Source organism: Hetaerina americana, unplaced genomic scaffold, assembly GCF_022747635.1.
Source record: "Hetaerina americana unplaced genomic scaffold, ioHetAmer1.1.p SCAF_1, whole genome shotgun sequence".
Taxonomy (NCBI): domain Eukaryota; kingdom Metazoa; phylum Arthropoda; class Insecta; order Odonata; family Calopterygidae; genus Hetaerina; species Hetaerina americana.
Genome location: NW_027286069.1, coordinates 4,577,344 through 4,592,627, shown reverse-complemented (window position 1 = coordinate 4,592,627; position 15,284 = coordinate 4,577,344). Strand labels below are relative to the sequence as shown.

The 15,284-nt window shown below is 39.2% G+C and overlaps 1 protein-coding gene and 1 long non-coding RNA gene across 2 annotated transcripts; one reads left to right on the top strand and one right to left on the bottom strand.

Annotated features, from left to right (window-relative positions):
* Nucleotides 1–786: 786 nt before the first annotated feature.
* LOC139698772 (uncharacterized) lies at nt 787–2,743 on the bottom strand. The gene is made up of 3 exons (XR_011703012.1): nt 2,600–2,743; nt 1,578–1,704; nt 787–1,116 (listed from the first exon to the last, which is right to left on the bottom strand). It is a non-coding gene; the product is annotated as an uncharacterized lncRNA (long non-coding RNA).
* Nucleotides 2,744–7,555: 4,812 nt separating this feature from the next.
* LOC139692576 (tubulin polyglutamylase complex subunit 2) lies at nt 7,556–13,236 on the top strand. The gene is made up of 5 exons (XM_071590831.1): nt 7,556–7,644; nt 7,718–7,800; nt 9,101–9,268; nt 9,485–9,984; nt 13,183–13,236. The coding sequence occupies exons 1-5, from the start codon at nt 7,556–7,558 to the stop codon at nt 13,234–13,236; spliced, it is 894 nt and encodes a 297-aa protein (XP_071446932.1).
* The last annotated feature ends 2,048 nt before the right edge of the window (nt 13,237–15,284 follow it).

The window sequence follows — 15,284 nt, the reverse complement described above, 5'->3', positions numbered from 1 at the left end:
AGAACATTCGACACATGCTTTTTCGCGTGTGATAGGCCAATTAACTCCAATTATTGGACTTCGTTCAGTTCGGTGCATGACGAACTTTTTGACCCGGTGCGAACAAATGTAGCTCATATGTTCATCGTAATCACGAATTACACCTTAAAAACCAAAGAACAATTGGTCAGAGTGGTCACAATGTTGCTATTCAGGATAAGATAAAATTACATTAGGTTAAGTTGACATTTTAAATTACCAACGTACGGATTAAGGGATCTTTTCATATTTTACATATGCTACACATAATACATAATTTTTTACATAGTGTAAATCTACTACTTGACAATTTCTAGCTGATGATTAATTGCATTAATGCCTCTTTTACGGTTTTTTGGATTTAAAACAATCGATTTTATAACAACTTGTTTCGAATAGATATTTGCAGGAAATACCGGCAATCTATTAAAGTTAAACTCCACTTATATTTGTTTTAATTCATAATGAATTGAACCCGCATTGCTAAATGTATGACAGAGGGTGTAAATATATTCAGACTGCCATTATGTTTTTGGAGATTATTAGAATATACTCATTTAGAGTTATCTGTACTTAAGGTAACAATTCAAATCAAAATTTTCATAAAGTATTAACCTCAGAAAAATATATTTTTAGAGGATTTTCTGTATTTCTCTTTTTAATTTTTAAGCATATTAAGAAAAAATTAGCCATTCAAAAGGAACACAAAGGGAAATTTTTAAAAATTAGATGACACTCATTGTTTCTTTCATCTTTATTTCTCATAAATACATTTGATGAGATAAATGTGTACTGTAAATTGTATCAGTATTCCAAACATCCTTTTTTAACCAAAAACTTTTCCTGAAATACTCAAACTCATAGCCACTATCCACAAAGTTAGCGGTGGAGGAGTTGCAGTCTATTCAGAGGCCTCGTATAAGGCTGACAGCCACATGAAGTGCACTTCTTTAAATGCTGACGGCACCCTCCAAATTGGCACCAGCAAGGAAATATACGCCATAGTTCCTTAGTTACTTCAGTGAGAAAGCTTGCTGATCAACATTGATTCCCATGGATGCTCCTCTTCTCACCCAGCATAAGCATCCAATGGAAGACCTGAGGGAAAACAATTTAAATATGATTATGAATTTTAAGTTGAAAAAAAGTGGTATTCTACACCACTTGTAGGATGTTTTAAGCAAAAATGTAAATACTTGTGTGCTCAAAAGGGCAACAGAAATATTTACTGGTTTATTATTTATTTATTATTAAAATCCACATGTGCAGATAGACAGTGTCAGGGGGCACACCTGACTGTCGCAAGTCATCAAAAAAGACAATAGATAAAATCAGTCCTAAAACAAAAGTTCACTTAAAGGAAACTTCCAAACAAATCTCTATCACAAAACGAGAAAATCCCCATCTCATTAACAGCAATCAATCATCAAGAAAAAAAAGATAACCTAAAAAAAATTTTTTGAGACAAATTTATAAATGATTCTTCATCGTACTTGAAAGAAAATATTTGGCAGATTGTCTCAATAGAGCCAGAGCAACCTTAAGTTATAACATTTTACCCATATTTTATCCTCTCGGCAGCAGGTGGACATTTTTTCAGGTGACTTTCCTGCAATAGGCCTAGGATAAAATGACAACGGAAACTCAACATGTTTCAGTCCTGGAATGACCTCATCTGAAGCGTATCTGCAAAGAGAAGAATTTCAGAGAAGTATTTTTTTTTAAGACTGACAAAATTAAGGCATTGGTGGCCGATTTCACCGAGCTTCAACGCGCCGGGACGGTTGCTTTGTTTTCCTTATAAGGATTCCTGGGAAGAACATACCAGTCGCTCGCAAACCTGACGCTAGATTTGAGCGTCTGATACTATTTAGGGTGCAAACGTCTCGAACGAAGGAATAAAACAACATTCAGGTTGAATTTTTATCCACTTAACACGCGATCGAATCTGCAGTCCCTCCCCGTTTCGAATCGCATGCCAAGCGAGGGGTACTAGACTAGATTATAAATTGTGGAGCGTCTACAATGACGAAGTATTGGACGTCGGAAGTTGAAATGTCAATTTGTGTGCACGCAAGAATTGAAAGTTACCGCGGTCGTGATTGCAACCTCAGTATTGCAGAGGAACGACAATATTTGTAATTATAGGGAGGTGGGCGAAAGCAGAGGTTATTAGCACCATTAGGTGTGGATGAGAAAGGAGGCCTCAGGATTTAAACTAGAATAATACCTGCCACCTCTACGATTCAAACTAGGACCCTCTGGGCGGGAAGCCAGTACGTTACCCACCGCACCATCGCGATCCCCAGGGATGACTGTGTCGGGACCATTATTAATGCATCCCCGAGACAATAACCAACGCCAATTGAGCCAAGCTGAAGATTTACCGCGTACTTCAACCCTTTGCTCAGTGTATGTAATTACGGATCCCAGCAAGAGAAAACACATTTCAGAATAATTTTTGTAGGCTGACTACATACGTTCCAACATGCGACCGTCAATTTTGCAAAGTGATCCTATGATCTACATTGATAATAGAAAACTGACAATTAAAACTTGATACACTGAAATCGCCACTCACCATTGATAAAGAGCTGCCCGTGATTTCGACCGCTTCATCTTCTCTATGGTAGCTGGACAATATGCCCTCGCGAGCTTCACGAACTCCGGGATAGCTTCTGTCGCCTGGCTCATCTCGGCTCTCAAAGCGAACTAGCGAGACCAAATACCCGTCGGCAAGTAAGGGGAGGACTTCGGTAGGAAGGCGGGGGAGTTATTACGTAACTAAGGAGGTTTATCGAATGGAAGTCTTCGCACAAGAGCGAGTGAAATCGAATTGGTGCGATGGAAAAGGAGGCGGAGAGAGTTGTCAGCCCATTTCAATTCCGAAAGTGCGCATTTCGCGTATCTTCGCAGGGCTTTGTACTGGAGCGAACTGGAGTCCTGCAGTTAACTCTTCCTCCCTCCCTCGTCGAAAGCTTGGGTGCCGGGTGTACGCACAGCTCTCTCCAAGACCACCAGCCAACAATGCAATTGCGTGCCCCTCCAGAAATGCGCGCGCGTCATTAAACGAGCCATCGTGTGAACATTCAGTTAATCCAGACTTGGATCTGACTGTTAGTCCGTGTCTATACGAATACATGCCGTGACCCACATGTAAGTAAATGTGCTCAATGAAGATGATAATGCCTTGCGAGCCGGAAAATAATTTGCAAGGTCAAATGAAATTGGCGATAAATTGCCGTAAGGAAAATTTGATTAGGAACTCGGTAAAATAAATGTGTTGGCAACTACTATTCCTCAGGAGGTGGTACGAACCTGAAAAGTTTTCTATGAGTTTATTACGTATAAGGGCATGGCACCTTGTACATAACGGGGAGGGTGGGTTGGACGGATGGACAGAGGAGAGGGGGAGGGAGGGTTGAGGCGGAGGTGAAGCAGCATTGCCAATCCCGCTACGGAAGTGCGATGAGTCAACTGCGTCCCATCCTACGGACTGTGTGGTGCACTGGGATATCCTAGGGTAGCATTCATATCCTATTTCGCGGTGACTCTATCATCTCCTTGGTTGTCTCAATCCCCCGACCCTCATGCGGGTGTCCTGGGCCAATCCACTCCCTGTCGATTGTCATTCGTCACGTTAATATATTTTGAAATAAATTGGAAGGGACCTCTTTTTTCCGAAATCCTGGGGATCGAGATAATGCGGGGGCTAACGTACTGGCTTCCCACCCAGAGGGCCCGGGTTCAAATCCCGGCGGTGTTAAATATTTTTCAGAGGTATCTCGATCCCTACTTGAGGTGCTTTGTGGAGGGCACTTTGAGTGAGTACGCCGTCCGTCGGATGGGACGTTAAGCCGCGGACCCCTTGGCGCCTTTCGTAAAGAGTAGGCTAATGCCGACGCCGGGTTTCTCTCCACCCTTCATCCTTTCCTGTCCATCCCCTATGGCGCAAATGATCTCAGCTGTCGGTCGCCTCCCCTCAAAACTACTACTACTCCGAAATCCTTTCACTTGGTCCTCCAAAGCCATCGCTTCAAAAACCGAGCATGGCGTTTCTGAATATTTGATACGAAGAACGGAATGAAAATAATCGTGCTTAGCCCATTAGAATGCAGTAAAAATCAGAGTTTACAGTGTATTATACAAGTACAAGTGAGAGCATACTGGACTGATTCAGACCGTTATACTCTCAAATGCCCTTTGTTCACCGACTGGAATGTATAGAAACAATCAATACACTTCATTATGGTTTGCTATTCAAAATTCGGATCGGCCGTAATTCAGCGTGACACTTCATGTCGTATGAAAAGCGGGAGAGTTGAGGTCAGAATATTGCTAGTCATTTTCGGTGAAACTTTGTGCTTGAAACTACGCGAGGAGTATGTGACGGCGCCATAACAGTGCATCTGGGATCAATATTTAGGTTGCCGCGAAGGACTTTGAGAGAACCGTATATTTATGGTTGCCATTTCCATCGAAATTCTCCAGGAATGTGGCCATCGCAGCCATTCCCTTTCGGCGACAGATTCATTTAGGCATTCTAGGCTTATCTCCATGTTTAGTTGTCCCGGTAAATTCAATCCAAATTTCAAAGTATATCTAAATACGTATAAAATCTTTACTTCCTCGATGACACTACTTGTTTCTTAATTAGAGATGATTGATGAAATTTGGCAGCTACCTCAATTTATTAATTGACTCTTTTACTCAAAAAGATTTATTACCTTTTAATTTATCGAGGAGGTCTAAATTTTTTCTGCGATGGAGGAAATACTTGGTTTATCATTTAAGTCGTGGTTTTTTACCTTTAAGAGGCGCCCAGCCATTTCGAAGACTGTCGGCGCATACTTTTCAGCGTGGGAGCAAGAATTACGTAAGCCTGAATGCTAGTATTGACGAAGAAATGGCACTGCGGTCGGACAATGCTATTCTGATCCCATATCGTTCGTGGAAAAAATTACATATTAAATTCATCTATTCTACACTATATCTCTCTAATTTCATTGACATGGTCTCCCCTACCGTAGTACGATGGTGGTAATAATACATTTCCACATCACTGCTAAAGAGACCTCCCTCAAATTTATGAATGAGATTTAATCTATAATTTTACCTTCACTCCATGAGTGATTCCTAGCCTAGTTGCTCTAATATTTTGAATACACTGCTAAGTTTATCAGAACAACATTTTTACAAATCTAGCTCCTCTACGCTGCACGCGATCCAATTTGGCAATTGACCAAACTTCATGAGGATCCCATATACTTATTCTATTCTTATGTATATATTCAAAATTAGGCCGAACCAGCGAAAGATAACGTTTATCTTTGGCCTTTTCATCACATTTACCAAGCACTCTTCTTGTAAACTCTAATTTTTTGTTAGCTTGTCCACATATGTGTATCACCCAGAAGAGGTCGTGAGTGAGGGTAATGCCTAGGTATTTAATCGACTCCACGCATTCCATTTCTGTGAACTATGACTACGCACTTGCGTGGCGAGATGGGAGGATAGCCGGGATTACTGAAGTAATAGTTATAGAGTAATTGACAGTGGAGGGGACGACAGCCGACGCGGGGTTGCCATAATATTGAATAAAAAGTTAAGAAGAATCGTAGTCAACAAGGAGCAAGCAACGGATAGAATTTTATCCGGGTAAATCAAAAGCAGAACCGACGAACTCGATCGTTTTTCAGGAATACATGTCACCAAGCACTCATAAGGAGGAAGAAGTCGATAGAGCATACGATCAGTTGGAGGATATAATCGCGGATGTTCCCGGAGGAAAGCAATTTATAGCGATGGGGGATTAGGATGCATCAGTAGGCGAAGGGAAAGATGGTTATGAAGTAGGCTATTACGGTTTAGGTAGGTGGAATGACCGCGGGGAGAAAGCAATTTAATTCTGCATTAGACAGGGGCTAGCCATCACCAACACTTGCTATAGGCACAACAATAATAATAAAAATAACATTTATATAACTATGAGAGTAATACGACATTAGAATAGACACAGAGCAAAAGCCTACAAAAGGCATCCTCTGATAAAAAAGCCGCGTTTGCGGCGAGACACGATGACGACCAACACTTGCTTTAGACACCACATAAGGCGTAGGTATACATGCAAAATGCCAGGTGACTCAGAAAGGTATCAGTTGGATTATATTATTGTTAGGCACGGGTTTAGGAAAAGTGAGATCAATTCGCACAGCTTTCCGGGTGCGGATGCGGACTCATCACAATTTAGTTTTTATAAACTGCAGCGGCCGATTCAAAGAGAAAAGGCTAGGTAGGCGGGTTAGGATATGGAATTGAGACGTATTCATTGGATTGACAAGAAAGGAATATCAGCAGGTTGTATTTGAGAATTTTCTAGAGAATATTATATCTAATCACAAGTCCTTTTACTGAAGCTAATACGCAAAAAGGAATAATAGTGGAAGAAAAGAGAAATAAAACCCTTTGAAATAACTCCAGCATCACTAAATTTAAACTTCAAAGCCTCTACATTACTCACTTGTTTGACTCATTTTGACATAAACGGAACATAAAAAGAGAACAATTAAAGGCTCGAGTTACTGTTGATCGGAAATAAAATCTCAGAGCAGCACATTACTAATTTCAAATTCTTGCAGATGTTGTCAATATCAATTTAAAAGTATCTTTAATTCAACAGGCATTAGTCACCTGCTGTGGGAAAAGGGGGGCAGCTTGAATGATTATCTTAAATGGCTTGCGGACTTATTTTTATTATTTAAGCAGGTCAGTGACATTATTTTTCACGATAAAGTAGCCTTTGTTGAATCTAAAAAAAATTGTCATTTATTTAATTTATAACTTTCATTGTTTTAACCTACCCCCTTTTTATAAATTTTTTATATAAAAACATCCTTACTACACTAATGCATAGCTGATTGATGCCTGCTGTCATAAATTCTATATACTTACTACCCTCTAGGGACTGCGTGGCTACAGAGGATGAAAGGAGGATGAGGCAATTGGAGATGCGCAGATACGGATATTTCACGACGATTCACGTCGAACGAGGTAGTCATCGCCAATATAGATGCCTGATCAGAGGACCTACAAAAATCCTACACGAAATAATATTGACATATTAATAAAAAATTCTACCCAAATTTTTCTTGAAAAAGTTGTCTATCGCGAGTAATTCCTACGCGACGGTAATTCCTGGAAGCAGCATTGATTCACCAAATTGATTTGTTTTCTAATGACTTATTGAATGGCGCACTTATTTTATGAATTTAAACTAAAATGAAACTATCCTATCAAAATTCTCTCCCACTGTTGCCAAATTATCTCCCTGGTAATTTTCGAAAACCTTGCAAAGGAATATTCGCCTAAATCACTAATCTGTTAATAGCACGAGTTTCGTAGCCCTTAATAATGCGTCGTCCACGAGTGTTATATTTCGTGAGCTAACATGCCTTTTCATTCAATGTATACCGTTTCGGAGGTATGTATAAAACTGCACCGTCTGGAGTCGCAACCGCGTATATCATCGCTATTCCCGATGTCGGGACCATACGAATGCTTTGAATCGATCGCCAATTCCCGCCGTGCCACCGATGCCATACTCCGCCATGCGTTGCTACAACAAAGGTGGAGGCCGATCGCTCGTTGCCACAACATGTGGACCTAAGTCGTTCATTCTCTTATGACTTGCGGGCGCAAGGCACCTCGGTTCCAACCAGATGGACGCCTCGATAGAGAGCTCCTTCTACGAGAACCTCACATTGGGACTGGTCAAACTTCTCGGTATACCTTCGCTGTCTATTTTCTTGCTAATCGATTATTTGAAAGAGAAGAGTAATTATTTTCATTTAATACCTAGTCGAACTTTTATTTACAGTGTCTTGGTTTAAACTTAGCAATGATAAAAATATTATTTTCAACCAGCCAGACTGCAAATTATCGATATTAGGGCATATCATATTTTTCTAAAAACTTAGGAATTGATAGCGGAAAAAATTTTAAAAGCTCGCCAGTTAATCCATTCATCTTCTATATAACCCATATCTCTTACATATAAATCCATATATCTTATAGGTAACACGAACTGGCAGGTTTTGCAGTCTCATATTTAATGGTAATTGACATATTATATTTAAGAAAATTTGTAAGATGCTTAAAAATGTGTTGGTATGTTAATTGTTGGGTAAAAAGACAACAAATTCTTGCTAATTATGTGTTTGAGCTGTAAAAAATATTGGTGAAGTGATTGATGGCATTTGTACATTGATGGCGGTGAATCTTAGGGTTTCCCTTCTCCCTTGCCTCCCATAGCCAACCCCGAATATAGAACGCGCACCGAAACTGGATTAATCGGCCATCGTCTTGGACGGCAGATGTTCCCTCCCCCTCGCGCAATTGGCATACTTCTTGCGTTCCTTGGGCACGCTTAATCCTTCATTTTCATATTACACAACTTAAACAGTTTGGTGTTACTTAATTTTTCCATTCTTTGAAGCTTCATCAGCTAGATATTTTAAAGAATATTTTTGTACCTTATCTTGTATCCTATAGTATGGTACGTACACCACGAATACATGCATTTAAAAATTACTGAATTACATCGAAGAGTTTATGAACTTTATTTGGTTAATGTGGGCCAAGGTATCCCAGGGCAGTAATCAAAGTATAGACCTCCCAAACTTATCTAACTTTTTGACATCTTGACCTTACATGAAAACAAAAATTAAGAAAATTTTTATTTCCGTTCATTTTCAACTGAGACTTAATGCCACAATACTATTTCATAAACAAATAATGAAATTTTTAATTAGCATCAAACTTAATGCGTAGTAAGTATTTGTAAGTAACTGCACCCTCTGGAGTCGGGTATATCATGCATTAATATGCAGTACTGGTGGAAACATCCTGGTATTCAATTCTATATAATCATGAAGTAACACTTAAAAAATCTCTCCTTGTTTTACTCAAGATACGTGCCTCACAACAGACATGTGCTTATTTTTGGTGAACATGCAAATTGAGACGAGTGCCAACAATCGCGAGTGATCTCCACTCATCTCACATCTCCATCTCTCTCTTAAAGAGGAGACCCCAGGAGTGCAAGGGGTGGAGCTGGAGAAGAGGTCTCCTAGTGACCGGCAGCTGATGACCACCTGGGAACAGAGGTATAGCTGTATCCTTCCGGACGACCTCAAGCAATTCTACTTGTCCATTGATGGATTCCGCCTTATCTGGAACTATGAGTATGCAGGTGAGGGGGTGAACTTTGATGCATTGTGAAATTACACCACCCGAAAAGCCAACGACTACAACTGGCTGTCGGTGTGAAAAATTTGGTTCAAACCAACATGAGATTGAGAAATTCATCGCCGCTGTTCTTTGCGACGCTTCTGTTTAGCGAAATATTTATGAGATCTTCGAATGCCACGAACGACATACGGAAACTTCAGAGCGTAATTCCTTCCAGGGGAGGTGTTGGCTATCGGGAACATGAAGATCAACTCCATTTCCGAGCTGCGGAGGATTGGCGGTCTGAAGCCCGGCCCCGAGAGCGACGGCCCTACGCTGTTGGACATCGAGATGTGTTCGCAGGAGCACGTGCGGGCAGAGGTGCACCAACCCCACGCCCCGCCGCCCCAGTTCCCCAATTTCGGGGTCAAGTGCAAGATATTCGAGCTGGATCCGTGCCAGGGCCTCGGAAAGGTGTGCCTGGTGTACCACGACCGCGCCGGAGAGGGCAGCGCGTCACAGGCGGGTCTGATGCAGCTGTGCGGCGGCACCACCACAGCGACGCCCTCGTTCGCCGTCTCGAAAGAGGAGCCCAGGATCTGGCTTCTGGACCGGTGTTTCGAGTGGCACTTCTTGGCACACGACTTCGCTCACTATTTCCGGATGATGCTCGTGCACCAGGGCCTCCCCCAGTGGCAGTTCCGCTTCACTCCCATGGGACTCACGCCGTGGGCTGAGGTGAGTCAGTGCCATCAAATTGAAGAGGGGTTACCCTTCACCATGCAAAAGGGAAACAACTAACTCATCTGTAACCGCTGTATCTAATTCCTCCATCTGCTACCCTCACTTTTGCAGACTAGTTAGCATGTTAGTTGGTTTTGAATTAGTCTGCTGCTCTTATTACTTTTAACTGTCATCAGCTTTTTCAAGCAAAACTGCCAAATGTCCTGTTGAAATCTACCTCTTTAGGCGATTTTTTAAGTCAATCTATGCAATCCTTGAAATCATCTCAACCAGCAATGTAACACCTCTCCCTATCAAGCCAACCCTTGCCATTAGGAATCCTACCCCTAAAATCAGACCTATCCTTACTACACTGATGCATAGCTGATTGATACCTGCTGTCATAAAGTGAATGCTAGAATTAATTTCAATAGTACCTAGCAGTATTATCAAATTATGAATAATACATGATTTACAATATAGATTATTGCTGTGCCATACTAATGTAAAATATGAAAAATGATAAGTATTATTGTTGAACCAATCTTTTCTTTGGTCCTACCTAAAGTTTAATCATGCATTTTGAGTCACAAATCCCATCCTGTAGGCATCACTGTCTCATCTAAGAGTATATTATATCTTGTTATTTATATTCTCATTACCACTGTGGAATCAAACCAGCAAATGTTAGGAGGTGCAATTGAATGACAAAGAGCACACAAGTAAGGCACTATACTTCCATTTGCCTATATTGCAAGAAACTGATTTCCTAATAAATATTTACTGAGTTTGAGTTTTGGCACAGATTATACAATGGAGAAATAATAAATTTCCTAGCTTCTCCTAACAAAACAGAACTTGGCATCCAACACTGCAGTTAGCCTCTCTTAAATTCTACATACTTATTTTCTTCATTCTGTTCAACTCCTCTTTTAACCCATGCCCCCATGAACCCAAAATCAGGTTTATGTCCCACTTCTTCCCTCTATCATAGTTTGCAATGTGCCATGAGTAAATAAAAAACAGAATCCACAGGAAAAGTAACTCTCACGAGGATTGATTAAATTTTTCAGTGGCACTACCACCTTCTTCAGTGAAGGGAAAGAAAGGGGAGAGGGAGTAGAGGATTTTATTGAGCAGTTGAAAGAGGGAGAGGAGAAAAAGAGGGGATTGGGAAAAGAGCCTAGAGAACAATATGGAGTGGCTGGTGTTGGTAAGCTTCAAAGATGTGCACCAAGGTCTTGAGTTTGACTGGAGAGTCAGTGCATGTGATTGAGGTATTTAGAGGAACAGGGTAACGCTTATTGTGGACACGGAGGGAGGTGAGTTTGAACAGTCTATAGTGAAATAAAAAAGTATGTTAGCTCACATAAAATAACACTCCTGGACGGTGCATTATTCAAGGACTATGGAACTCAAGCAATTAATAATATAAGTGATTGAGGTGAATATTCCTTAGGAAGGTTTTTGAATATTTCAAGGAAGATAATTTGATAACCATGAGAGAGAATTACGACAGGATAATTTCATTTTAGTTGAAATTCATAAAATAAGTGTGTCATTCAATAAGTCCTTAGAAAACAAATTAATTTGGGTAAATTTTTTTATTAATATGTCAATATTATCTCCTGTAGGAATTCGTAATGTCCTCAAAACAGGTATCTGCATTGGCAATGACCACCTCATGTCATGTCCTCTTCTAACATTAACCAACTAAGATCACGACATCTGACTCTATCTGAAACTGCTTTACTCTGTGGTTTTGGGACCATTGAGTCTTTTAAGGGGAATGAAATGTATGAGGCGTATTTACTTCTCAAAACTGGCTTTTTGAAGAACTTACTTGATGGTGGAGATTTTGTTGCCTATTTCTGGAATTCCCTTCAAGTTGTTCACCACAATATCCAGTTTGTGTGATTCAAGATGGAAAAACATGACTTTTTTAAGCTTATTTCTTAAAATTGCTTGAATGCCACTATCCTTGCCAGCCATAGCTGAACACCCATCATAACTTTGGCCTCCTCTGGGTCATGTACTTCTTCCAGGATTTTCCTATCAGTGTTGCAATTGTAATGGCATCGAGGGAAGGGAGTTCCATAAAACCCACAAACTCTCCTCAAACTTCCATTTTTTATAGTTGAATAAGTGCAAGCTCATGTACAACTGCTCCTTACCTGATGTATAGGGTATCTCATTGACCAGTGTTGAAGGCCTTCAGAATATGCAAAGACCAGCCCTCTTCACATATTCTGTTGTATCATCTTTGATATAAGCATCAGCAATTTCATTCTGGATTTGAGGAGATAGATATATTAGTAGCATTTTTCTAAATAGTAGATATAGCAAAATGATGTTTCAGTTCTAGGATCCCAGAATCATTGTGGAAATTAATCAGGTCTTGAAATGCACATTCATGTTGCTCCTATCCCCCCCAGGCAAGTCATGAGCACCACAAGAGATCAGTACATGCTCATAAAATATGATCTATTTTATATTGTAGAATAATTTATGTTTATTTATATTAAAACAGGCAAAGGAATGATTTTAAATTATGACTGAAAGTATAAAAACTCATTTTTAACTGAAAATTGTATATGATTTTTGAGTTGGTGTATGTAATGAACACAATGGAAATTTTGATTCAGTCTACTGGTTGATCAATGTAAGTAAGGTTATTATTAAGGTTATAGGTAATCTTAATCTACTGGTTAAAGTAGCTTTTGGATGGACATAACAACCAAATTAATATCTTGTCTCCCCTAGCAAAACACAATACAAATCCTATTCTACAACCAGCCCTTCTAATCTCCATATATTTCCTTCATTCCGTCCAACATTCTTATCCTATATCTGCCCGTTCCTCATTTTCCAAACATTCTCCTCACTATCATAGACTTCAACAACCCACTGCTGATCAATATGCTTTTCATTCATTTTTTCTGCCTCCTTATGATTTCTTCAAACTATCTCCTCTCCTCACCCACCATACCTAGCACTTCCTTGTTTATTTTCCCTTCGGTCCCATTTACTTTCTCCAGACCCAAATTTCAAAAGCCTCCAATCTTCATCTTTCATCCTACTTCAGTGACAATGCTTTCGCACTATACATAACTATGCTCTAAATCAAAGTTTTCATGAGCCTTTTCTTAATATCCTTACTCAACGTCCCCGTCATCAACTACATCCTCCTTGTGAAAGCCTCTTTGCCTAGAGGAATTCTTCTCCTTACGTCCCTACTACTTTGACCATGTCAGTCCAAAACTCTAACAAGGTACTTTAAATGTTCCACCGGCTCTAGTTTTTGCCCTTCTATTTTAATGTTAAGCTTAGCCTTTGTCTTCCTAGAAAATCACATAACCTTTGTTTAATTAATTTGATTCTTATCCCATATCTATTGCACTGAATTTCCAATTCCCTCAGCAATATTTGCAACCCCTTGGCTGACTGACAAACTAGAGCTTGTCAGCAGCAAAATTAACTGATTTCACAAATTTCCTGCCGACTTTCATGCCTATCTCCAGATATATATATATATATATATATATATATATATATATATATATATATATATATATATATATATACATATATATATATATATATATATATAGCAACGGTGATAATGAAAACTCTTGCCTTAATACCTATCTTCCTAACACTACCCATCCGGACCCTCCATCTCCCACTCGCACTTGAGACATGTACAGTAAGTATAGTAAGAGATGAGCTTAATAAAGCCATGCTATCATTAAATGTGTTGTGGTTACCATATTTAAGGAACTTTGAAACCAATTATTACCAAGGTTGGCTTTCCCTAGGTGAATTCTATTTCTATTTTTTGTAATGTATTTACACTTGTACCCGGCAATGTCATCACTTTACCTGACTATGCCTATGTAGGTATGTATAAAATTATGTGTGTAGATAAATGTAGGATATTATGCATTTGATATTTTTTATGAATGCAATATCAGTAATAAAACTGAAATTGTAATTAACTATTTTTTAGAAAATGCATACATATCTGTTACGGTTTCACAATGGCAGATCATTGTGGTTGGATTTTGTTTGGGCCAAACATGGGGACCCGTCACTCATTTACTGGGGTTGACACACCTTTTCTACACTTTCACTGTGTTTTAGGGTAGACATTTTCTAACGATATTTCCCTTTTACCCTATAGCATAGCACTGATTTTTCTTCCCTATTACCGTTGGTATAGCACTGATTTTTCTTCCCTTTTACCGTTGGCATAGCACAGATCTTCAGGAAATGAAAGGATGGCCATTTGGAATCACCTTGCCCCATGAATTATTTGTATTTTAATTGATAATACAGTGTAACTGAATGTGATTGAAGAAAACTTGGGCACTATATTTCATGATAAATAGGTTGTTTATTAACTATTTCAGTCCTTGGGAATGCTGGTTAGTTAGTTCATCAAGGAATTACATAGCCAATGTTCCAGTGCATTTTGCTTATCTAAGCTTTTAACCTCAAGCACCAAACCCTCTACGCAAATCACACACCCGCATCCCAAGTTACCTAGGGGTGTAAAAAACTCCTTATATATATATATATATATATATATATATATATATATATATATATATATTTTTTTTTTTTAAAGTATCCTCTACCTTAAAAACTATCTGCTTAATTACAAATAAATTAATTTAAAAAATGAATAACTGCCTTTCTTATAGTGAAAATGTGCTGATTGTGTTTTTCATTAAGGCGCAACTTATTCACAGTCATTCATTTTCCCTCAGGATGTGAATTACCATTTGTTTTTATATTCCTGAAATCCTGCAGCAGATGTTTCTCTGAGAACTCGGATTGGAGTGACAGTAATCCATGTCAACTGGACCCTACTGTGTTCAAGACACGAAGCAAAAGCACCAAGAAGGATAGAAAGTGAGAGGATCCCTTCTCTGAGAGTTGAAGGATTCTCCCAATTCACTCCTTTGACTTGTATATCCATATGAGATTTTTAACATTTCCTTTGCAATTCAAAATATTACCTAATCGTGGGCAATAAAAGGAAGTTCCTTAAGCTAATCATAATTAGGGATGCTTAAGAATAATTTAATGGGTTTTCAGGTCATGGAAACATTTCATAGGCTACAAACTAGTGATGAAACTTTACTTAAACAAGCTTAAGATACACAGTGGAACCATGCACAATGAGCATAATTCATTCAAGAATCTTTCTCGTTAAGTGAAACTCGCCAAGCAAAACAATTGTTCCCATATACAATCACAACAAGCAAAACAATTGTTTCCATACTGTAAAATTAAGCATTAAAAAAAAA